This window comes from Culex pipiens, chromosome 2, assembly GCF_016801865.2.
Source record: "Culex pipiens pallens isolate TS chromosome 2, TS_CPP_V2, whole genome shotgun sequence".
NCBI classification, from domain to species: Eukaryota; Metazoa; Arthropoda; class Insecta; order Diptera; family Culicidae; genus Culex; species Culex pipiens.
In genome coordinates this window covers 162,237,042-162,264,004 of record NC_068938.1, presented here as the reverse complement: position 1 = coordinate 162,264,004, position 26,963 = coordinate 162,237,042, and the positions used below count along the sequence as shown (strand labels likewise).

The window sequence follows — 26,963 nt, the reverse complement described above, 5'->3', positions numbered from 1 at the left end:
TCTTAACGAATTGGAACATAAAAAATAAGGAAAAATAAATACTTAGCCATTGAAGAAAATTAATCTTTTCTCAGTAACACTTTTGATCAGCAGAAGTATTTTTTGAAATATTTAATCATCAATTAAGAAAATTATCAAGCATACGACAAATTGGCATTTTATCAATCAATCAAAAAGTCGTTTCGTAGATGGGCTATAGAAAGAAAATTACAAAGAAAAATTTTCTGGAAACCTCGACAAAACCAATCAAAATCGACAAATTGTGTTTTCATTTAAAAATCATAAAACATGGGTCATTTTTCATTTTCTATTATGTATTTAATTTTATTTCAATTTGTGTTCAAAAGAGTAATTTTAAATAAAGTGGAAATTTTTTTTTTTTTTTCAAAGTTTAAATAAGCCCTTTTGATACATACACAGCAAATAACCTGATGGTAAAATCACATGTAAAAGCATGCACATTACCTTTATAAAAAATAGACACTTAATATTACACACTTTATGTACATTGTACAATTTTTCTAAACACAAAAAAAAAGTTGCAATCGACCGGATTCAAATCCAGCAACAACAGTTCGGACTTACGCCTTAGCCCGCTCGGCCATCAGGCCGCACATTTTGGTCAAGTAGGTTTTTCCATACTGATGGGCTACATATTTCAGGGTGTAATATTACATAAAATTTCATAAAATAATGTCAACACGCAGCTGGATTATTTGTTTAATGTGTAACTTATTGAATTTTAAATTGTGTTGTCATCACATTTTTCTAACTGAGTTTTCTTGAACTTTATCTAAGTAAAGAATGGAAAAAATACATAAAAGATACGCAAACATTCATTAGGAATGAGAACACCTTTCAGATTTTAACTAAATATGTAGAGTTTTTTTTGGAAATGTCCTATCTGCTATTGTGTTTCATATGTTTAAGGACCCTTGCAAAAAAAAAAAAACCATAAGATATGGAGATGATTTGTTGTGGTGGTATCGATAAATCATTAAATAAGTTATAAATGATCATTAGGGTGCCCAGAAAAATAACCCCCTGCTCCACAGGTGGAAAACGTTTTTTAGGTTATTTTAGGCATCTGTGCAAATTTTGAGCGAAATTGGTTGCGATTAACCCATTGATACCCGAGCTTAAAGTCGGTAAAAAACGTTTTTGCAATTCCGTCGTGAAACTTCTTACTTTTCCTGTCATTCTTGAACGTCGAAATAGCCTACTTTTCTGTACCAAAATTAAAAGAATCGAATAGCAACACTTTTCAAAATAAATGCTGAAAAGTTCTACTTTTCAGCACTGAAATGGGTGCTGAAAAGTTAAACTTTTCAGCACTTGTTTTGAAAAGTAACACTTTTCAACATTTTTTTTATTTAAATGGTTTATTGACAAAATACATGAAAATTTGACTTAAAATTTCACTCAATGGGTGTTTTTCGGAATTGCAAAAAATGTTGTATGGAACTCGTTGCAAAACTTGATTTTTTCAGCACTCTTCGTATTCATCCAACTCGGTGAACCTCGTTGGATAAATGTACGACTCGTGCTGAAAAAATCCTCTTTTTGCAACTTGTTGCATAAACTACTATTTTGCAATTCCGTCGTGAAACTACTTTTCCTGTCATTCTTGAACGACGAAATAGCCTACTTTTCTGTACCAAAAATAACAGAATCGAATAACAACACTTTTCAAAAAAAATGCTGTTTATGCAAATCAGTCAAGGGGGGAATGGATCGCAAAATGTTGAGAAACACTGTACTAAAGTAACATTTTCTTAAATTGAAATTTGGTTGTACTAGTTGTACAGAAATATCGTATAATTTTAATTTTTAATTTATTGGAAACGATAACCTTTTAGTATAACACTTTAAGAGATATATGAAATCTAATTTCTAATGTCAATTTTTTTCAACTATCTTTTGAATTTTTATTAATGAAAGACCAATAACATACGTAATATTGAATGTTAGTCCTGGTTTAAAAAATTGGAAATATTGTTTTCGTAAAGATTGGAAAATTTCATTAATGTTTCATATTTTAACATTGAAAATCTGACCATTAGTGGCTGAGATATCGACATTAGATAATGATGGGCTGTTTGGGTGAGACTTTGAAAACATCATTTTTTTATGTTTTTAAACCTTTGCATGGCAATATCTCAGCAACTAAGGGTTATATTAACAAAGTTCAAAAAAGCAAAATATAGAGAATTTTATCAGCTTCTCAAAAATATTTATTTCAAAAGTAGGCAAAAATGAGCATTTATTTTAGACAATGAATATCTGCGACTATTTTAATTGAAGTTACCTAAAATGGCAATGAATTGAGAACGATGCACTTTATCCAATTTTCACTAAAATAATTTTTAATTGCAAATTCAATTTACGTCGAAAAATGAAGTTGAAATTTTTTGCCGACCATTTTTTTGATTTTTTGAAACAATCAGTATTGATTAAAAAATTCTTAATTTGGTCACAGATTTTTGCATATTCTGGAAATTTCTAAAAAGTTGGCATTTGATGGCCCCCAAAACATTTAAAGAAATTTAAAATAGTGTTTTTTTGCAAATGAATCTTTAGTGACAAAAAGTGAAATTTTCGTGTATAATTTTTTTTCAGTGTAGTCCTCATCCATACCTACAACTTTGCCGAAGACACCAAATCGATCAAGAAAAACCTTCAAAAGATACAGATTTTTGAATTTTCATGTATCGTTGCCGTCGAATTAAAAAAAAACGAATGGAATCTCAGAGGATTGCTGATTAGAATTTGAATTGTATAAATTATTCTCAATTGTCAAACGTCAAAAAAAAAATGAAATGTCAAATATAGAGAGACAACCAAATTGTTCTGATTTCATTCAAGCTGTACAGATTTTTAACGACATCCCACGAAACCACCGAAAACGTAACGCTGTGAGAGCCCCGAAAAATAAAAGACCATCCGTACCCATAAATTATTCCCACATATTGCTCCATGTTTATGATTATTAGTGCCATTTGTCTTTGCGAGGGGTGTCGGGGTCGTGTCCTTTCTCTATTTTGAGGCTGAGTATTTCTTCCGTTTGCTAAAATTTGCACTCTCACAGTACTTGGGAAAAGACACGTGCGTCGAGGGTACCCTTTTTGCTTGGCTCTTTACGTAATAGGGGAGTGTGGGGGTAATTTGGACACCCTAAGGAAATTGCTCTGTCACGGGCTGTATGGATATTTTAAAAGAATGTGGATGACACCAGAGGATAAGGGAGACCATATTTGATGGAAAAATGTCATTCATTTCGATAAATTTTGAGGAAAAAACCATTTTTATCGCAAAAATTATAAGGTGTGCAAATTACCCCCACATTTTGGTGTGGGGGTAATATGAACACCCCTATGGGGTAATTTGGACATGCCTTGTGGGGTAATTTGGACATGCCTTGTGGGGTAATTTGGACATGCCTTGTGGGGTAATATGAACACATTTTGTGAGATAATTTGGACACATGTTGAAGAATAAGTTTAACATTTGATTTTTTGAGCATGTTTTTTATCCTTCAACCTGGTTTTGTAATTGCTTTATATTTTGAAGTGTTGTTTTGCTCACAATATTTCATAAAAGATTTAAATAATGATTTTGTGATAGAACTATAATTCAATAGGAAGATAACGAATAGATCAGTGTAGTATACATAATTTAATCATTAATACTGAAATGATTTAAACATTGATTCTGGATTAGGCACAAGTATAGTTTTTAGTGAATAAGGTATCGTTTATGTTTATATAAATCAATCTTTATATAGAATTTATTAGTCTGAAAATATCATTTTTTTTTTATTTTACATTCTGTAGCCCTTCAAATTTAAATATTATTGTAAACCAGCATAGTAATTAGAAATGTCAAAGAAATTAATTAAAAGCAATCAACATTAGAGTCTTGTTGAACGCCAAACGTACAGTAATCAGATTTTCATCAATTCGAATATTGGAATAAATTCATCTAAATTAAAAAATAGGGATTTTGTGAAAGTTCTCATTGCTCACATTCCTTTTTGATTGATTTGACATATTAAATCCCTCTAAATTTATCTAAATCCCTTTAAAAACTCATCCAACCATGAAAGTTACTTTTTTGTTGCCTGACAGGTAGACTTTCAGGTATGTCCAAATTACCCCACAAGGCATGTCCAAATTACCCCCATAGCATATTCTATCATAAATTGCAATTTTTGATGATAAAAATGGATAAAATGCACAATTTTTATACGTACATATCTCAGGCATCGTCCAAGCAACCCCCTTAAACAAAAAATGTCCACTTTTTTGCCATATAACCCCTGCAAAACCTTATTTCCTAACCTTCAAATATTAGAATTTAAGGCAGTGCCAACCGGCCTTTGGAAACTTTTACATATTATACCAAAACTACTTAACTTATTCCAACTTTTTTGGTTTGTCCTTACTCCTAGCCCATTACTAGTACTAGCCTTATCACTTAAATTGCCGTTTTCACATTATATCCGAAGAAAACGTGATTTTTAAAGGGGTGTCCAAATTACCCCCACTGTCCATATTACCCCAAACTCCCCTAATAGAGAATTTGGAGTGTTTGGGAAAATAAGGTTAAACTAACTCTGAAATAGATTAAATTGTGGTGTAGAATTGTTTAATTTGTTTTAATTATATTTCAGTGAACTTTCTCTAACAAATGACGAAAACTAAACTCTTTGGAAGTTCGACTGTACAAGTTTGAAATGAAATATATGTTCTGCTAAAATAAAACACAGAAGTGCTTTGGGACCGGTTAAAAACGGGTCCTAGTCCTAGTCGTAGGGGAAAAAGCAAAATAACGTTTATCTGTACGTGATGAGACACGTTTTGGAAACGACAGTGCGCAGTTATTTCGAACAGAGTTGTTGTTCGTGTGAGTCGTTTATCAACGGAGGTAGCTTAAGGCTAATACGCGAATTGTTTAGTAGGGAAGGTCGCGCATGGTGCTTCTGAAGTGTGTGAGGATAAATCGGTATTTTCTGGGCTGGTTACAGACTGCTTTCCCCAAAATGTATGGGAAAGGTACAGGTCGCATCTGCCAGAGGGGGTAACTCAATAGGAAGGGTTTTGGCTGGAGATAACGACCGATAACGGGTGATGGATCACGCTGGGAACAGAGCTAGGTGTTTTGGGGAGTGAATCATTGGGGACTAGCCTAGGAAGAGAACATCAGAAATATAATTTTCACAAATCGAAGTTTTCAAACAAAACAGAAAAACAGAAAAACGGAAAATAAAAAAAAAAACAGAAAATTAAAGACCAAACTGATTTTCTAAAAGCATCAAGTAAGTCAAGTCTGGTGCAAAAAAAAGATTTGGTAGAACATGTAGTGTAGTACGGTAGGTCATATCTGCAAGGAAGCTTAATACAAGGGTTATGAATTAAGCAGATAAGAGCTGATAACGAGTGATGAATTGCTTTCGGAACCCTGTTAATGATTTGTATAAATCACTGGAGTTTCCCCAAAAGTTGTGATAAGCTGGCATTGTAGCTGAGAACAGTTTGGCTTTTCTGCCACCAGTTGTTCAAGCATTAAATTCCTATTACAGAGTAAGTAATCAAACTACTCACCTATCACCGTCGCCAGTATCACGATCCCGAGCACGACCGCCGTCACAATCACCCGTATCAGGTAGATGGTAGTCTCCATATCCTCTCCGTCAAACACCATTCCTCCTCCGCTTCCATTCTCACTCCCAAAATCACCCCCACTCAAGCTTCCGTTCGGCCTCAAAAACATCCAGTCGTCCCTGTCCCAACCACCGGTCTCATTCCGGGTCACATTGAGCAACCCGTTACTTCCGTTACCGGCTCCGATCCCTCCGGAACTCCCATAATTGAGCAAAAAGCAGTTCGTACAATTCCACAACGCCATCAGCTCGTCCTCCTCGAGCAGATCCGGCATGGCGCCCAGCGACAGCCGAGAACTGCGCTCCGCTGCGACGACGCTGGCAGCACTGCTCGACACGTTGACATTGACGCTGAACTCGGTCGTGTAATTCGCCGCGGAGCTCGCCGTCGTCCCACTGAAGTTTGACAGCAGTTCAGTGAAGAGGTCTCCACCACTACCACTACTGCTGCCGTTGTCATTTCTGAGCAGGTCGTCCAGAAACGACGTGCTGTCGTAATCATCATCCAGCAGGGCGTCCCGCTCATCACCGGAGACACTCCCCGTTGAAGTGGCCGCGGACGTCCAGCTGGAGGCCGTCGTTGAGCCACCATCCCTCGTACTTCTGCTACCACTACCTACACCACCACCACTACTACTCTCGGTAACCGTCCGTGACGAGGACCACGGCCACGATGGCCAGGTAAAGGACGCTTCTGTCACTCGGCGGCCACCAACCGCCGACCCGGCACCCCTCGTGGATGCGGCCATGGCTGGTGAACTCGACTCAACACTGCTGTATTATAAGGTTGGCACCACTTTTGCTCTTTCCTTTGTGCATCATTTCGTAAACAAACTTGACAATTCCCGGGTTTACTTCCTCTAACCTAACAAAATTCTACGCGCCTCGACTTCCAACTGTCGTTGTCACTTCACACAAGCTGCGCTGCTCGACTTTCATCTTTTCGCACTTTATTGACTTTGAGTAACACTTCATCTTCAATCTGACCACGTCGGGGAACCGACGTCAACCGTTTTCCATGTTGGCCATCGCGTGCCGTGAGTTTTCACTGGAATCGCTGTGTTTGTTTTGATTTTGATTTAACCTTCTTTTTCTTTCTTCTGCTTCGCGACGTTCTGACGACAGTTTCGCCAAGGTTGTGTACGCTCAGCGGTTCACGGTTGTGTCCACGATTGATCTGCGAATGATACAAATTGAAAATTGTTTTAAAAAATGAAGATTTTTGATATATTTAGTTGGAAACATCTAAATAAAATTTAGAAAATCATAATTATCTCAAATACTTCAAATAGACATGATTCCTAAAAATTTATTTAAAATTTAGTAACCATGAAGGCGAAGCTGCCCCATAAGTTGCATCAAAATACTAGTCTCTGATATCTGTGAAAAATATGGTAATTGAATTCCAGAACTAAATCGGATTGATAGCACCACAGCAGCGTGTGACGCAAACATATTTTGATCGTCATGGCAAAACAGTTGGCCCTATGAAAATATTGATCCAATTTCTAGATATAATTAAATATGAAAATGAGAAAAAATAACATATCAACAAATTAAAATTCCGATTTTTTTGTAAACAGGGGTGACATTGACAGAGTTTCAATTGATGTTTTGAATATTTTCCAACTACTAAGGTCTCCCGGGCAGACGGTAATAACTAAAGTCATGTCATTTCAATAACAAATACTGTTAAAATAACAGAATGTGTTATGGATTCTTCTTGAAAAATCCATTTTTGCATAAGAGTTGAATAACAATTTATGTTATCATAACAAAATTTGTTGTTGGTCTGATATTGGTTGAACGCCAAAACAACTCGAGAATAACATTTTTTGTTATGGAAGAATGACTCCAACTGTTATTGAGATGATCGGATTAGTTGTTAAAATAACAAAAAAATAATAACAAAGTTTGTTCGAAGAATAACTGAAAACGTTGTAAGTCTGTTATAACAAAAACAATCGAATAACAAAAAAAAAATCATAACGAGGAATAACAAATCTTGTTATAAATAACAAAACATGTTATTGGTCTAGTATTTTCAAATATCAAAAAATGTTATTCCAAAGTTATTATCGTCTGCTCGGGTTGTCTCAAGATTATTGTTTTCAAATCATATACTGGGATAGACCACAAGGTCCATGAAAGATCATTGAAAATCTTTTTTTTTTCAATAATGCGATGTTGCGATGAAAATTTTTATTTTGAATTCCATGGTGACTTTGATAGTGATAGTTTTCCTTGTTAAATTCTGATTTAAGGTGTTCCATTTTTAACGCTAAATGTACTATCACTATGGTGTAAAGCTTTTAAGAGAAAAAAACAATGTTAATATTCAGTACATATAAATTTTAAGTAAAATTGCAAAATAGTTAGAATTTTGCCTAAAATTCGTTAAAACTAGTTTTGTTCATAAAATTATCGAATCAAATTGCATTTTAAACTGAATTCAAAGCACGAATCACAATTTTCATATTTTTTAAAATAAAATTGGTTCCAATGAAAATGCCTATAAATTCGGAGATTTTTTTTAAATTATGTTTCAAAAACACATGATATTTATTATTTACGAGCTTATTAGAAAATTGTCCAAAAAATCTGAAAATGCATTCCGTTTCCGATTTCAAATCACTTGCATTGTGAAAATCATGACACTTTGGGAACAAAAGAAATAATGATATTCTTCAACATTTACTGAAATAAAGTAACAAATTTTTAAAACTGATCAAAACTGTATGAAAATTTCAACTTGGAGTCCGTTTTGCGATGCCTGTCCGTCGGGTCGCATGTTTTTCCGCGTCGTTCGTCGTCGGTGAGTTTGTCGGGTGAGTGCGCGCGTGTGTGTGTGTGAAGGTGCGGCTGGCTCTGGTAGAAAAATGACAGTTGAGCCAGTCCGTTTTGCGATGCCTGTCCGTCGGATCGCATGTTTTTTCGCGTCGTTCGTCGTCGGTGAGTTTGTCGGGTGAGTGCGCGCGTGTGTGTGTGTGAAGGTGCGGCTGGCTCTGGTAGAAAAATGACAGTTGAGCCAGTCCGTTTTGCGATGCCTGTCCGTCGGGTCGCATGTTTTTTTCGCGTCGTTCGTCGTCGGTGAGTTTGTCGGGTGAGCGCGCGTGTGTGTGTGTGAAGGTGCGGCTGGCTCTGGTAGAAAAATGACAGTTGAGCCAGTCCGTTTTGCGATGCCTGTCCGTCGGATCGCATGTTTTTTCGCGTCGTTCGTCGTCGGTGAGTTTGTCGGGTGAGCGCGCGTGTGTGTGTGTGAAGGTGCGGCTGGCTCTGGTAGAAAAATGACAGTTGAGCCAGTCCGTTTTGCGATGCCTGTCCGACGGATCGCATGTTTTTTCGCGTCGTTCGTCGTCGGTGAGTTTGTCGGGTGAGTGCGCGCGTGTGTGTGTGTGAGGGTGCGGCTTGCTCTGGTTGTCACGATGACAGTTGAGGCAGTCCGTTTTGTGGTTACCTGTATGTTTGTCTATTCCTTTCTATTGACGTGGCTTTTTTTTCTTCTTAGTTAGATTGTAAAGTTCAAATATCGCGATCGTCTTTCTCGTTAGTCAGTCGAGTTTCTTTGTTCTATGATTTGCGATTGTTTCATGGGAAGATTCGTTCTTAACTGCGTTAGCATAATATAAATTATATTTGACCTTTCGTTTCCCGCGAAATCACATTTTAGCATTATAGCTCGTAAAGCACGGTGACAAATATTGTTTCAACGCGATTGTTCAAGTCCTTCAGATAACTCATAACTCATCAGTAATTAATTGGTCGCTCATCTTATAAAAACTTAAAAGTATAAATAGTCTCAGGTCAACTCTACGTAAATGTGTTACGCTGAGTATAATATTTCACCTTTTAATCAAACACAATTTTGATTCTATCTTTCCACAGCCGGCTGTCTAAGATTAAATCATTTGTGCTAAACTCAACACCAAATAACCGGGAATGGTCTCATCCGCATCATCCGATTGTTTGCCTTGAGAATACATAATACATCACCCTATCACTCAACAAAATTCATTGATTATTGGGCCACATCATCATCCTCTATGATGAATCCTGGCCATTACCCTTTCCCACTAACAAAATCCCAAGTAGAAGTAGTTTTCCGGCACACGCGGGGGTGTGGATATCGTATAGAACCCACCCTTGGTAGCAGCCTGTGCTAACTAACATTCCCGTCCCGTTCCCTCGAGATCTACAAACTGACATGGCGGGCGCCGTTGGTGGCCAATGACTGTTTCCTATTAGCAACGGCTCTAGTTTTGATGACCGTGATGTTTTATCTTTTCAGCGCATTCATGAATGCTGTTGATAAGGGAAACATTATTTGATCGTTGAAGCGTATGACCGGTTGTGTTGATAGGATATTACGGTCCTGTTCAGCAACGGAGAAGGACAACCATGGGTGGTCTCTCATGCTCATGCTCATGCTCATGCTCATGCTGATCAAAACTGTATGAAAATTTCAACTTGAAGTACTTTGAACACTTGCCTAACACGGTCAGTATGATTTCATATCATTCTGTACATCTCAAACCTATCAAAGTCACCCCGGATATCAAAGTGACAACAGTTTACGGTATATGAAACATTTCGACTATTTTTTTTTCTCCCAGAAGCCAGAGTTTGCTTTTAAATTAAAATGTTAAAAAATATATAGTATTTTATAAATAATGAATAATAAATGAATTTTTAATATTCATAAACAATTTTTTTAATGAGTAAAACGTATTTTAATGTTTTTTTTTAATTTTTGGATAAAACAAGACCTGGATGATTTTTTCTCGAGTAGTTTTTGCCTGTTAAAAAAAACCACAAAGAAAAAACAGAAAAAATATGTTAAGTTCGGCTTAACTGTTAACGTTGAAAATATTTTATTAAATACTTTCCTGTGTTGTTTTTGGTGTTATGTTTTTGGGTTTTTTTTACTTATTTAGATTTTGATGATTCTATTCCGTACAAACCATACGATTTTGTGAGTTATTCAAACAAAATAAACATATGAATACGTAAAATCTTCATTTTGAGAAAGGATTTCATCATCAAAGTCAATGATTAAGATTAAGATAATTCAATAAAAACAAATTCTCTTAAAACAAATCACATATATGTTTTAATCTCGAGAAGAGTTAGTAAAATAAAAGATTTGTTTTTAATTCAAAAATGTTTTCGTCGATTGTGAAAAATGTTTGTTAAGTTATCAATTTAAAAAAGTTTCAAAGTACATAAATCAAAAAATATTTTTTCAAAAATTTAATCTAAAAAACATATGAAGAAAAAGGCATTCCTTAGCACCACAAGTTTTTAGGCTAAATAGGTTTATTTTACATTTTTTTTTCGATTCTTGTAAAAATTCAATTCAAATCAATCATCACAATTTTAATAATTTATTAGTCAAGGGTTTTAAATGTGATGAGATTCGGCCGATAGCTGAGATGGTTGGGGCGCGGACTTCGTAATCTGGATGTGACTCTCGCGAGATTGTTGTTTTTTAGCTATGCATTTGTTTTCTTTTGTACATACTTTTTGTGTACACGTTTTCTCATATAATATAACATGCATGCATGCATGCATGCAAGGTGATGTGCATACTTTTGCATGCGATTTTACCATCGGATTTTTTACTGTGTATGCGCAGGTCTCGCATTTTTCCACATGTTTCCACCGATTTTTTTTACTGTTTACATTGCAGTTTTTATTTTGAGAATGAATATTCATTTTATTTTGCAAAATTTAAGCAAAAGAAGGTTAAAATTCGAGAAAATGGTTGAAACACCCCTCTCTTGGACTTTGACCAGAGTCAAGGCACAAAAACTAAAAATGAGTATTTGCATCGATCTGAAGCATAACAAGAAACAATAAAGGATTTAATTGTCAAATTAAAGTGGAGTCAAAATGTGTATTTTAAGGATGTACTTTTAGCCAAATATTTTGTTTCGGCTGAGATCTTTTTGAAAAAAATGTTTGTAATCGTACGATTTTCGTGCATCATATCACTCATAAAGGTAAACGAAAAGAATTTAAACAGCCGTCCACTGAAAAACTCTACAATAAAGAATAAATTAAAATGTAAGAGGGACTAGCTGTTCCGATTTAAATAATAATTTTATCCAGAGAAAAAAATCGAAAACCTGAAAAAACAAAAACAAGGAAAAACATACAGCTCAGCTTTTTTTCCAACATGGCAAAGCAACATCAACATACTAAACAAATATGTTGTTCCTTTTTTATCACGAACGTGGACAAGCGAATCGACAAAAATGTTGTTGCATTGCAAACGCTAATTGCTTTTGGAATCGAATACACAATTAAGCGTAAACTACCAAACGTGCAGCACAAAATTGCCATTAGCTGTAAAACGGACGACAAACTGGAATGACACAAATTGAACCAATATGAAAATAAATTGATTTCATTTTAACTGATTGAAGGCTGTACGATTTTCGTTAGTTATTGATGAAAAATGATTAAGTCACAATTTTTAACGATTGTTGCAAAGAAGTTTACATAAGATTTATTTTGGAAATATTGTTAAGAACTGGTTCTTAAGACAAATCAATGATTTTAAGAAAAACGATCTGCCCAACGAGCTAATCCCTCAAGGCACCGCATAAACCGGTTAAAATATCCCTCATTGACCCCTAAAACGGTTCGCCAATTTGGCCGACCATAAAACTTTCTCTTATCAGCTGCTCGTGGCAAACGTGGCCACAACCGCCGTCCGGAAGTGTTCCGTGGTCCGTGCCAAGATTAAATATCATTTTCCACCGATTGGGTCACGCCCGGCCGGAGTTTATTACTTTGGGCAAATTTCACATCCACGTTGTACAAACTTCGGTTTCTGGCGAGGGAAAGTTTTCTTTTTTTTTGTGTTTTCCTCCTATTTTGGACACCTTCCAAATCGCTCAACGTCAAACGTATATATATGAGTCCGTCTTCATATAAGGAAAATTTACGACCCCGGGGCCGAGACTTTGAGGGTAATTAATCTCAAACTAATTCTGCCGTAACTCGTTTCCACATGGGGGGAAATCACTAATCTTAGTTGAGCTGTGTGAAAACAAGCTGAAATTTAGCTCTCAAGCTTAAGGAACAGAAATATCAGTAAACTTTAAGGCTAAATTAAATGATTGCCTGATCTGTTTTTCCCTTTTTCCCTTTTTTCTGTTTTTCTGTTTTCCTGTTTTTCTGTTTTTCTGTTTTTCTGTTTATCTGTTTTTCTGTTTTTCCGTTTTTCTGTTTTTCTGTTTTTCTGTTTTTCTGTTTTTCTGTTTTTCTGTTTTTCTGTTTTTCTGGTTTTCTGTTTTTCTGTTTTTTTGTTTTTCTGGTTTTCTGTTGTTCTGTTTTTCTGTTTTTCTGTGTTTCTGTTTTTTTGTTTTTCTGTTTTTCTGTTTTTCTGTCATTCTGTTTTTCTGTTTTTCTGTTTTTTTTTGTTTTTCTGTTTTTCTGTTTTTCTGTTTTCTGTTTTTTTGTTTTTCTGTTTTTTTTTTTGTTTTTCTGTTTTTTCTGTTTTTCTGTTTTTCTGTTTTTCTGTTTTTCTGTTTTTCTGTTTTTCTGTTTTTCTGTTTTTCTGTTTTTCTGTTTTTCTGTTTTTCTGTTTTTCTGTTTTTCTGTTTTTCTGTTTTTCTGTTTTTCTGTTTTTCTGTTTTTCTGTTTTTCTGTTTTTCTGTTTTTCTGTTTTTCTGTTTTTCTGTCATTCTGTTTTTCTGTTTTTCTGTTTTTTTTTGTTTTTCTGTTTTTCTGTTTTTCTGTTTTCTGTTTTTTTGTTTTTCTGTTTTTTTTTTGTTTTTCTGTTTTTTCTGTTTTTCTGTTTTTCTGTTTTTCTGTTTTTCTGTTTTTCTGTTTTTCTGTTTTTCTGTTTTTCTGTTTTTCTGTTTTTCTGTTTTTCTGTTTTTCTGTTTTTCTGTTTTTCTGTTTTTCTGTTTTTCTGTTTTTCTGTTTTTCTGTTTTTCTGTTTTTCTGTTTTTCTGTTTTTCTGTTTTTCTGTTTTTCTGTTTTTCTGTTTTTCTGTTTTTCTGTTTTTCTGTTTCTCTGTTTTTCTGTTTTTCTGTTTTTCTGTTTTTCTGTTTTTCTGTTTTTCTGTTTTTCTGTTTTTCTGTTTTTTTGTTTTTTTTGTTTTTCTGTTTTTCTGTTTAACGTTAAATGCCAATTTTATGGTGTTCAACCAGAACCCATCTAAACTTTCAACCATCCAATAAAACTCCAAAATTTCCTTCCTCGTCAGGCTGTTGCCCATCTATCTCGAAAGAGCAAACCTTAGAACCACCATTTGTGGTTTAATTAAATTTTACACTCAATTCGTTCCGAAAGTGACCACCCCCAAAACTGCTGCTATTGCTCAAATGTCACACATGTTCTGGACGTCACGTCCATTGGACATGTATGCGTCTGTGTGTGTGTGCAAGTGCCATTCTGCCGAAATTAAGTTTCAACTAGATGGAAACTTTTCCGTCAAACATCCGGGCCTAACAAATGGCCATTCTGTTCCAGTTTAGTACCGCCAGCACCACGTCCGGCTGTCGGTTTGGCCACATCATCGTCACAGGGAACGACCATTTCCAATGCCTTCACCCGCACCCGGAAGAGGAAACTGGAGTGGGTGGGGTGGTTTTGGATGGGCAATAATGGAAGTGGGATTCTGACAGCACTGATTTTTTTCAAATCAATATTTCGTAATAAAATAAATGTAAAATAAATTTAAACAAATGGTAAAAAAGTAGGAAACAAAACAAGCATAAATTTGAACTGAACTTTTTTTTGGGATAAATTACAATAATCCAGCATCCCTGCCCAAAATCACCCTGACATTGATACTCACCAAAACTACGACCTAGTGGACATGGTCCCCATATCGATTGACGTGACGTCCGGCTCTGTCCGTCGAATCTGGTGCTTGCCCCGTTGATGATCCATCCCGATGGTCCATGTGTCCGATGCTTCTTGGCTATTCTCACCACCCCAGAAAAACCACGCAAGTTCGGTTTGACCGTTGTAGTCGCCGTGAGCCACGTGTGTTGGCTGGCCAAAATTTAGATGACTTGTTGTCCATCCACCCCGCCAGAAAAATGGGCCTTTCGAACCGGTGACGTTCCGGCGGAAGCTTTTTGCGACGATTTGCGTTTCGGCCACACACGGAACGCCCGAAAGTGTTTAAAATTCAATTAAAAATAAATTTAATACACAAACGACAACCGCCGAAGCTGCTGCTGGTTGGGCGGTAGTGGACATAGAATTTTGGTTTGGGAATCTTTTTTTCCGGAAACGGTGCAGCGACTGGCTGGCCACGTGGAGTTGTTGACGTCACACCTAGAATTAAATGAGAGAGAGAAAAGGCAAACATGAAATGAAATGCGTCAGAATAAATAAAAAATTGAAATGGAGATATTTGGTCCAAAATCATCGATAATCCAAACAATAAAAAATAAACCATCCACTTTAACGACCCTCAGGTCTGTTGTGTTCTCTATTGCAAGTTTCTGCTCGAACCTAGGAGTCTAAAGGATTAAATGGGGAGAGCACCCAAACCTCTTTCCACTCCAAGGCATCTTCCACCTCAGGATTCGAATTGTTTCATGATTTGACTCAAACTTATTGAGGCCCTTTTCTATAATCAAAGAAGCCAATTTGTGTCATTGGTTCACCCATACAAGTCAATATACAATTTTGGCAGCTGTCCGTACAAAATTTTATTATTTATAAATATTAAATATTTATTTTCTGATCGATTTTACTTTTAAAACTGTAGTCAAAAATTTGTTCAGTAGCATTTTTTGATTTCAAAAACATTTCTCAAAAATTTTTGTTGCTTAAAATATCCAAAATTCAAAAAAAATCAAAATTCAAATATGGATTTTAAGAAATGTTTTTTTTTTTTTTTTAGAAAACTTACAAAACTATATGAAAACATCTCCAAACTTATGAATGAATGATTTTAGTATCAAAAGTACCGTTTTGAAATTCATGAAAAATTAATTTCCGATGAATAATCTTTCTTAATGTTTTTCAAGTTCTGCTCATGTTTTGTAGATAGGGTGTTCAGGTCAAAAATTAAAAAAAATCTGGCTGAGTACCGATAAAAAATCTGGAGAAGTCTGGCAGACGAAACATTATCAATTATGAATGAGGAAAAGAAGGTAAGATATTCATTAACTCGAAATCTTTTAAAATTGTGATGGTTTAATTTATTTTCAGTCTAAATATAATTGAATTGAAATTTTAATTCTAATAAATAGTCAAAAAAATACGATTCGCAATTCAACTCAATTATTTGAACCTTAAAAAAGTTCGAAATTACCAGAACATGTAAAATCTGTAAAAATCAGGCACATGCAAAGCTCAAACAAAATAATTCTTAAATATATAAGGCTGCATCTTTTAAGGATCTACTTATGCCAAAAAAAAAAATTGAAACAGCAACTCCTGTAATGATAGAGAAAAAAAACACAAACGTTTCAAAAATCTTTTTTTTTTGATCACCGCAATAAAACTTATGAAGTTGTTGTCTTTTTATTCCAAAATTTCCAAACTTACGGACCCAATTCTGAAACAACGGGATTGTCAAATTATATCGATAGTTCCCGTGGTTTTGAAGATGCTAAAATGTCTGTAACAAAAATCTTGGTGCAAAAGTTCTGCTTGATGTGTACCGTTAAAGAAATTATTTATTGAGAACCCAATTTATTTTCAGAGAACTGCTTTTGTTCGATAGTATGCAAAAAATAATCACAAAAATTTAGTTAAAAAACAATTTATCTTCACAGAACTGGGCATGTTTAAAAGAATGTGAAAAATCATTGAAATGAATTTCTAAACTTGGCTCATGTTTGAAATAATCTAAAACTAAAATATGTTTTTATTTTTTTTTTTAAGGAATGGTCATGTTTAAAAACAATCAGGTATTGAAACTGTTTTGTGTTCAGAAACCAATTTAGTTATTTGGAAAGAATTGCTCACATTGAATATTGTTGTTGAGAGTAATTTCAAGGAACTGGTCATTTTGAAACAATGAATAAAACCATCTTTTAAATAGTCCAAATAAGGCCGTTGCAAATATTTTTTGACATTTATGTCCCTCGACTCTGACCATAGTCGAATTGAATTTACAAGCCACGATGCACAGTGGGCGAAATGGAACCCAACATCGGACTTAATTGAACGCGGCTGGTTCCCTGGTATGGAAAATAGTATTTCTTATGTAAAAAATTCCGGGGAATCGATTGATGATTGTTTCATCCACCGCACGAAACGGCAAAGTGTCCATTTTGCCCCAATTCCTTATTTTTTTACATTCTATTTTAAAAATCGGTCTGTATTTAGAGCGGAGGCTTCATGAGGCCATCCAAAATGCACTTAACTTATGTGAAAATGTCCCAGGAATCCAGTAAAAATAACCACTTGCACCGCAAAAATCATCTAGGATCCGTTTAACCCCAATTCCGCTATAAAAGCATTTTTGGCCGTTTTCAAATGTTAGGTCAGATTTTAAAAATCTAAAAATATTTTTATCGTAAAGATCAGACAATTTTACATAAGAATGACAATTTGCACTTGATAGTTTGACACATTTATGTTGATTTAGAAATTAAACTAAATAAAAAGATTGAAGAATCAGTTTTGGGCCAATTTTCCCAAATTCAGAATAAACTGCCTTTTATATAATTTTTATTTTTATCAACATAAATTTGTCAAACTATCAAGTGCAAATTGTCACTCTTATGTAAAATTGTCTGATCTTTACGATAAAAATATTTTTAGATTTTTCAAATCTGACCTAACATTTTAAAACGACCAACAATGCTTTTATAGCGGAATTGGGGTTAAACGGATCCTAGATGATTTTTGCGGTGCAAGTGGTTATTTTTACTGGATTCCTGGGACATTTTCACATAAGGTAAGTACATTTTGGATGGCCGCATGAAGCCTCCGCTCTAAATACAGACCGATTTTTAAGATAAAATGTAAAAAAAGGGGAATTGGGGCAAAATGGACCCTTTGCCGTTTCGTGCGGTGGATGAAGCTATCACCAATCGATTCTCCGGATTTTTTTACATAAGAAACACCATTTCTCTTACCAGGGAACCAGCCGCGTTCAATTAAGTCCGATTTTGGGTTCCATTTGGCCCACTGTGCGATGTTTGAAAATGCATGATACACCTGTCCAGTTGTTTTGCAATCATTAGGGCATTTAAAAAAAACATTTACATCTTTTAACACAACAAATTTGAAGACATTTAGTTGTATCATTGCCGAGATATAGCTAGCCACGATATCTCAACATTGCTTCGACCAAATCGGCTCAAAATTTTGGTGAAGACTCGTTAAAGCGGTCCCGTGTGCATGGCGAAGGCTGATTTTCAAAAAGTTTGTTCAAAATAAAGATTAAATTATTTTTATAATTTTATATAAAAAATCGACAGTTTATGATTTTCGTCATGCACACGGGATATGTCTTAGGAGTCTTCACCCAAAATTTCAGCCAATTTGGTCCGTTCCATTTCGAGATATCGTGGCACCCATAAATCAACTCGGTGTTTAGAGAAAAACGCTCAGAAAGTTAGACTGTTTGCTTTGCGCATGGCAAAATTCTGAGCATAAACCGCCTTTAACTCAGTTAATTCTTGGAATATCTTCTTGAAACTTTTAGTAGTGATTCAAATTCATCTTTTAAGAGGATTAAATAATTGTTCTGTAATATGAAATTTTGCAATTTTCTACATGTATGTAACTCCTTAAGGCGTAATGCCCCGAACCTCATTTTGAGGAGGTTTTTTTTTCTACGGCAAACTTTGCATTGTTATGTTTTTCTTTATTCATTTCTACATTTTTAATAGCATTTATCTTGTTCACTTTATGTTTAGCCTGTTTCAAATACTTTTCAAAGTTTTTGTTTCCGGCAACTTTTTTTTGTGTTTTTGACATTTTTGACAGACATTGAAATTATAATAGCAATTGGGTCCTAAAATGAAGCTTAGATTGCTGATATTATTGTTTACAGCGATAAAGCATATTTTTCTGAGTACAATGACCCTTTCTTCTAGAACGTTTTCCTCAACCAGGTAACATTTTCTCGTCTTATAGGATATCTTATAGGTTTTGATCCGAACAACAACTTGGTAGAATATCGCAAAGCTCTAGGGATCCTTAAAAGATACAGGTTAATTTTTTGAGCATGTTTCGAATTTTTTGCCGAAAAAAGTAATTTTCAAACAGCATGATGAATCTTTTCGGGAGTAATTCCTAGCGCTTTGAAATGTTGTAAAAAGTTGTTCTTCAGATCAAAACCTATAAGTGATCTTCAAGACTGTAGGGTTTCGGGAAATTTTCTCTAAGAAAATGTAAAAAGTTACAATTGACCATGGTAAATTAATTAAATTGATACTAATTTCAGATCATAACTAGATCAACTTAACCTTAGCCAAATAAGCTCAAATTTTCAGGTTAGCTTCTGGGGCCAAATTACATTTAAATTACGGTTGCGATTCACGAAAATGTAAGGCTATAAAAATATGCGATTTTCTGATCAATTTTGTATCATCAGCAAAGTTAAAAATAGTTTCACTTTAAAACTTTTTGCACTGGACGTCGAAAGTCACATTTGAACCACCCTAACAAGCAGTGAGACAGCTGACAGGCTAGTTTATGATAACGGATGAACCACGCACTCGCGATTAATACCGCAGGTGCACGTGCTTCAACCACGTGGCCGCTCCTCGTGGAATTTGGGCTTCGATTGGCGTGGCATAGCAACTGGCGCAGGTGGTTTTAATGTGATTATAATTTTATGTGGCGTCACGAATCTCTCTACGGTTCTGTCTGTGTGGGTCGGTCGGTCAGCCTGAATTCCTGGTCGACCCGGGATGAGGATTAAAATTGATTGAATTGCAATTGGCGCGTCCACATTTGCCAGCGGTTGGTTTTGAAATGCGTGCTCATGGTGTTGGGATTTGCTCTGAATTGAGCAGGTTTGTTTGCCAACTTGAAAATGCATTTTCGATTACTGTTTATTGAGCTGAACGAGTTGGATTTTTTTTTGTGAACTCATAGACAAAAAAAAAAAGTTCCTCAATGACTTCACAACTTCTCGTGCTCGTCACAATTCCACAAAAGGCTTTTGACCGCAAAAGTCATTAGGTGCGGTTTCCTCGTTGGCAGTTGTGACATTCGCCAAATCCACCAGCTTATGACGGCTCCCGTCCACTAATCTAAACTACCTTTCCCACAGGCGACGGGGCAGCGTTCTGTGTTTTGTTGAATGACCGCAACAAAGAAAAAATGCCCCCGGGATTCAAAACCTGCCAACTCACGCGGGAATCCACTCCGGAACCAAATCCGCACGCGGGGAAGGTGGAACAGGGTCAGCAAAATTCCACCTGCCCTTAATCGGATTTTGCTCCCTTCACCCCGATTTGTACCGATCGTCCGGAATTGTAGAACTGGAAAATCCAACCGGGTTCGGAACCGGAACCCATCCAGCGGGAACTAAGTGGATGTGGTCCGGTCGTCGACGGCTCTGGTCGTCATCATGCGTGAAATTGAAAAAACAAAGAAGACGGATTGGATTTGGAATGAGGGGATGGGTTAGGGTTTGATGAAAATTTCATTTGTGCTTGAAGGAATCGTTTTGGAAGGGGGAATGAAGAACGATTTTATTTTAAGCGGTGATTTTTGAGTTTTTCTTTCTTTGTCATGCGTCGACTTGCTTTGTCATGCGATTCTCCGATTTCCTTGCAATTTATTTTGTTCCTTCATAATTGAAATAGGCCACAGTATTTAGAGTAAGTATACAATCAGGGTCAATGGGAAGTGGGGAAAATCGGTTTTCTTGTTGCTCTTTTCAAATGGAATTGTAGTACATAGTATATATTTTGCAAAGTTTATTGAACACGTTTTCAAAAAATAAGACTTAATATTTTAATTCAATCTAAAAATCCACTGCAAATATTGTTCATAGTTTTAAATTTACCTTTCAGAAATTTTCCAAATAATCCTGCAGAATCATTTCAAAAACACATATTTAAAATCATTTATCATTTAAAATACATTTAAATTAAAGCAAAATCGAATTTTTGATCAAAAAGCACTTCACATATTTTTTCATCAATGTACCGTAAACAACTTGAAATAACTTTTAAATTTTAAAATCAAACTTTTAATTAGAAAATGTATCTAAACAGAAAATTTTAATAAAATCATAGTTTGGACTAAATCAGGGGTGCCTAACCTTTTTGCCCTGCGGGCCAGATCTGACTTTTCAAAACCAGTGGCGGGCCGGATCAAAACTTTGATACAAGTTGAAATTGTAAACTTTTTTTAAATTTAAGGTTCTTTCACGTCTAGAGTATTTTCAAATGTTTTTTATGTGTCCTATCAATAAATAAACTAGTGTTAGTTCATAACCTTGATTTTAGGAAGATAAACAAAGATAAATTTCAAAAATATGTTTATTTGATTTTTTTTGTTTGAATTTGTTTGTGTAATTGCATATGAAAAAATATATTTTTGCTCGCTGATTTCTTTACTTATTTTGGACTTTTTTAAAAATTCTAGAATTTTTTGCAGCAATCTTTATTTTCAGTATGACTAAATTGCTGTCTGTAAGCTTTTTCAAACAAAACTTTATCACTGCAAAGTTTTACTAAAAAAATACTTTGTTTTGCTTACTCACTTATTAAAAAAATCAATTTTAATCAAGTTCCTTTGTGCATTTTTAGACAGCGATACAAGTTTATTTTTCACTAAACATTTTTACGAAATGGGTTATTTCGTTATCTTGCGCCATTTTACTGTTTATTGGTTTATTCTGAAACTTTCAATAAAGAAATGACATGATGAATTTGAAAGAAAAAATATTTAAAAATTACAAAGTAAAATCAAAATAATAGTTGAATTCACAACATTTTATCGCAAAAAAAAATGATCTCAAGTTAATTTTTTTATTTAGACACTCAATTTTTTTATTTAATATTTCATGATCAGTGTTAGGGGCCGATCATAGAACTATTTTTAAAAGTCGTCGCGGGCCTGATGAAATGGCTTCACGGGCTGGATCCGGCCCGCGGGCCGGACGTTGGGCAGGCCTGGACTAAATTATCAATTTTGAAAAAATAGTTAATTGAAAAGATCAGAAAATTTCGCAACAGTATCATTTTTTTACATTGAAAAGGACCAATCGTTGCCAAGAAATATTGTGAATGAAAAATTACAGGCTTATGAGATGACTCTTATTGCAATCATTTTCATAGGTTAAAATTTTTCGTGAGGAAGTATCTCAAAAACGAAATGCAAAATTTTTAAAGTCCCAGAGAGAAAATTTTCGGATATTTTCTTAGCTTTTCCATAATATTTTTCAGATGTGCTTTTTTTCAAGAAAATTTTTAAAACGAAAAAAAAAATCAAAAATTGAAGACAAGCACATTTTATCAACAAAAAATAAATAAATAAATAAATAAAACAAAAATATGGTACAGTATTATTTTTTTATTAAGTCTTATAAACATATGACACACAAATGTCTTTCGGCCTTATTTTAACTCTAGAATAATTTTCGATGCAAATCAAATTTTGCTTTTCAAATGTGTTGCAATAATATTTATTGATGTTTTTTTTTTAACATTTAAATTTTTATGTAATCTATCTATAGTGATAAAAAGTCAAATAATGAAATCTGATTTTTTTCCGGTTTTTTTTTTAAGTCTTGATCATTACCTACAACTTTGCTTAAGCAACCAAATCGATCTAAAAAATCCTTCTCAAGATACAAAATTTCATAATTTTGTATGACCAGCCTGCAAAATTTTATGGAGACTTGTATGGAAAATCAATTGATGCAAAATAACTTGCATAGGAAATACATGGGCAAAGTTTCAAACAAATAAAAAAAATTTATAATTTGAAAATCGTGAAAAAATTAGTGAGATCGTAGCGAACTACTCTGCGACATGATGAGATCAAATTTTGATTTTTTAAATTAACCTTCTATTATTTCCTTGTTTTTATTTTTCCAGTTTTCAGGAGATGTTAAATTCTTTTCTTTTTTGGTTTTAGAATCGTTTTGATTTTTTTTTTAAGTTGCATTTATCTTGCCTTTCGATTTTTTTATTTTTTATTTTTTTTACACTTTTTAGATTGTTAATTAATTATTATTGCTTAAAACATAGGAAATGATCATAAAGCCACGACCAAAGTTGAAGAGGGATAAAATAAATTATTTTTTTAAGCTTCTTAGATTTTGTCGACACTTAGAACGTTCAATATTTGACCAATTTCAAATTTAAATTCATGTTTATGTCTCCCAAAACAACAAAGTTCTACAATAAATCAGGTGGTTGAAAATATAATTATAAACCTGAAATGAAAATGTTCGTTTGAAAAAATAATACAATCGACTGTAAACTATTTCAAATACATCGCTAAAAAATGTTTGGGACTTTAAATCAAACATCAAGGAAAGAAGAGCAATTCCATGTCAAATAGGGAATCGGTTGTACCCGACCCTCTCCGATTTCAATGAAACTTTGTAGACATGTAATCCTAGGCATATATAAGCCATTTTTATGTATATGGAGCCAGTTATACTCAATAATGACATTTGAGAAGGGCATAAGTATTTTAAATATTTTTGTATTTCGTAATTTAAGTATTGCTATATCTCGAAGCCGTTGCATCGTATCAAAAAGTGGTCAAAGACAAACTTATAGGAAATTTGACGGGCTTTCCGAAAAAAATACACTGAAAGAAAAAAACACTACACTTTTATGGGATTTTTTGATTTTAAAGTTTAAAAGTCAAATTTGAAGGTGAGCCCACGATTTGTTTTTTTGGATATATTTATTTTGTTCGCTCAAAAACGATATTTGTTAATAAAATATCATGAAAAAACATGAGATTTTCTCACAATGTGACGTTAACGACACATAATCATAAATCAAAATTAATTTGATTAAAGTTCATATCTCCAAGCTGTGAACGTAATTTTTTTATGTATGTACATTCGAATGAAACAAATTCATTTATAAAAAACTTATTTTTTCAAAAAAGTTACCCATTAGAGCTTTATTTGTTCATATCGAGAAGATCACATAGCAGTACTTTTAAATATGTCGTTTACGTCACATTGTGAGAAAATCTCATGTTTTTTCATGAAATTTTATTAAAAAATATCGTTTTTGAGCGAACAAAATAAATATATCCAAAATATATGCCTTCTCGTTTGTAATCATAGTAGCCAATGTTTTAACGCTTATGAGCAATTCTCTACGAAATCGGTCTTTTTTCTTCAATTTTAATTTTTGTATTTTTTAATCCGGCTGAAACTTTTTTGGTGCCTTCGGTATGCCCAAAGAAGCCATTTTGCATCATTAGTTTGTCCATATAATTTTCCATACAAATTCGGCAGCTGTCCATACAAAAATGATGTATGAAAATTCAAAAATCTGTATCTTTTGAAGGAATTTTTTGATCGATTTGGTGTCTTCGGCAAAGTTGTAGGTATGGATACGGACTACACTGGAAAAAATAATACACGGTAAAAAAAAATTTGGTGATTTTTTTATTTAACTTTTTATCACTAAAACTTGATTTACAAAAAAACACTATTTTTAATTTTTTTTATTTTTTGATATGTTTTAGAAGACATAAAATGCCAACTTTTCAGAAATTTCCAGGTTGTGCAAAAAATCACTGACCGAGTTATGAATTTTTTAATCAATACTGATTTTTTCAAAAAATCGAAATTTTGGTCGTAAAAATTTTTCAACTTCATTTTTCGATGTAAAATCAAATTTGCAATCAAAAAGTACTTTACTAAAATTTTGATAAAGTGCACCGTTTTCAAGTTATAGCCATATTTAAGTGACTTTTTTGAAAATAGTCGCAGTTTTTCATTTTTTTAAATTAGTGCACATGTTTGCCCAGTTTTGAAAAAAATATTTTTGAAAAGCTGAGAAAATTCTCTATATTTTGCTTATTCGGACTATGTTGATACGACCTTTAGTTGCTGAGATATTGCAATGCAAAGGTTTAAAAACAGGAAAATTGATGTTTTCTAAGTTTCACCCAAACAACCCACCATTTTCTATCGTCAATATCTCAGCAACTAATGGTCCGATTTTCAATGTTAATATATGAAACAATTGTGAAATTTTCCGATCTTTTCGAAAAAAATATTTTTGGAATTTTCAAATCAAGACAAACATTTTAAAAGGGCGTAATATTGAATGTTTGGCCTTTGTATGACCTTTTTGGGATGGGTGTGGTGCCATACATCGTACGGCGTAAGAAGGTGCGATCCAAAGAACCGCAGCCTTCGAGACACAAGTGCTCCGCAGAAGCAGAGTAAATGTGCCGAGCTTTCCAGCTCAGTTAAACAAAAACGACAGAGGTTGTTAGGCCACCTGCCGATTTTGTGCAGGTGATATCTGGCAGGACAATGTCCTGTTAGAAGCCCTGCGAGTATTCGTAGTTCCCTACGGTTTAAGCCAAGAAGTTTCCTGGCAATTGAAGGACTTGGAGTGATAAAAGTTTTAGCTTGTCTCAATCCTCGCATCTCGCCCCAGATTGAAGCGATTTGCAATTGTCCCCAATTAGTTATTTCTTGCTTCACGGCACATTTTGAGATTCCAAGGAACGGCTCGGGACCCACGAAGATGTTTGATGAGCCTTGTCTGGCAAGTTCATCAGCCATTTCGTTGCCTTCAATGCCGCAGTGCCCTGGGACCCAAAACAGCATCACTCTATTATGCCGAGAAGCAAGTTCCCTTAGGGAAGCGACGCACTCGCAAACAAGTTTGGATTCGCATTTAGAGGATTTTAATGCCAATAGTGCAGCTTGGCTATCCGAGAAAATACCGATTTTTGCGTGTCTATAATTTCTCATAATACACGTCCTCGCACAGATGTGTATGGCATACACTTCTGCTTGAAAAACGGTAGGCCACTTTCCCATAGATATGGTTTCCCTGGTTCGAGGACCGAAGACTCCAGCTCCAGTAGAAGTGCCCATTTTTGAACCATCCGTAAAGAAACGAATAGTTCCTTCTGGAAGTGTAGGTCCTCCATTACTCCACATTTGGCGATTTGTTTCAATCACCTCATATGGAATGTCCATGTTGGGCCTCACCTCCATGCAGTCCGAGACTGAAGTTGCAAGGGGGGAAATGTCAAAAGCCTTCACGATCCGCGAGTGACCCGTTCCATCTCCTTCCACCCAGTTGTTACACCGTTGTAGTCGTAGAGCGCCAAGCGCTGCCTCCTGCTTCACATGTAAATGTAAAGGCAGAATGCATAGCATGGCTTCCATGGCCGCGGTAGGGGTTGTTTTCATTGCACTCGTTACAGAGAGACATGCCAGTCGTTGGAGCTTGGTCAGCTTCGACTGACATGTCTTCTGTTCAGTCTTCGGCCACCAAACGGTCGACGCATAGGTTACCCTAGGTCGAGCGATGGTGGTGTAAGACCAGAATGCAAGTTTCGGTTTAAGGCCCCAGGTTTTGCCGAGCATTTTGTTGCACGCCCAGATAGCAGTAGTTGCCTTCTTTACCGCATAGTCCAGATGTGCATTCCAGTTCAGCTTTTTGTCAAGGATTACTCCTAAATATTTGACCTCAGAACTGAAGGTCATTTGGGTTCCTTTCAAGGTAGGCGGCCTAAGGTCGTGTTTCCTCCTGTTGGTAAACGGGATTATCACGGTTTTGTTGGGGTTTATTGTCAGCCCTTCCTGCTCACACCACGACATGGTGCAGTTTAGAGCTGACTGTAGACGGTCCGATAACGTTCCGTCGTACTTCCCCCGGATGATTAAGACTACGTCGTCAGCATATCCAATGACTTCGTAGCCGAGTAGTGTAAGTTTTCTTAGAAGACTATCTACCACCAGCAGCCAAAGCAAAGGAGAGAGTACTCCCCCTTGCGGACAGCCTTTGGCTGCTGTTATTGTGATAGATGTGTCTCCTAGCGATGCTGAAATCTCTCTGCTCGTAAGCATAGCATGAATCCAGCTCGCAGTTGACGTACCTCGACCGGAGCGCTTCATTGATGGCTGTGTACGAAGTGTTATCGAAGGCACCCTGAATATCAAGAAAAGCACAAAGTGCAGATTCTTTATATTTCAGTGCGTTCTCGATACGTGACACTAGCGTGTGTAGGGCAGTTTCGGTCGATTTGCCCGCTTGGTATGCGTATTGGTGTTTATGCAAAGGGAAGTCCTTCAAGAACTCCGCCCGGATGTGGTTATCCGTGATTTTCTCCATAAGCTTGAGCAGCGTCACTGTCAGACTTATGGGTCTGAAGGCTTTTGGCATCGTGGGGT

The 26,963-nt window shown here is 35.2% G+C and overlaps 1 protein-coding gene across 4 annotated transcripts in view; it reads right to left on the bottom strand.

Moving 5' to 3' along the window:
• The window catches only part of LOC120424996 (5-hydroxytryptamine receptor-like), a 133,009-nt gene extending 118,116 nt beyond the window's left edge, over positions 1-14,893 (bottom strand). For 2 of the 4 annotated variants that reach the window (XM_052707537.1, XM_052707536.1), the window contains exons 1-2: positions 14,478-14,892; positions 5,604-6,839 (exon numbers count right to left, since the gene is read on the bottom strand). In XM_052707537.1, coding sequence (XP_052563497.1) covers positions 5,604-6,411 — 808 coding nt within the window. In that variant the 5' untranslated portion in view covers positions 6,412-6,839; positions 14,478-14,892. Of the gene's footprint in view, positions 1-5,603; positions 6,840-14,477 lie in introns of all 4 variants that reach the window. The other 2 variants (XM_052707535.1, XM_052707538.1) reach the window with 2 other exon arrangements.
• Between the last annotated feature and the right edge of the window lie 12,070 nt (positions 14,894-26,963).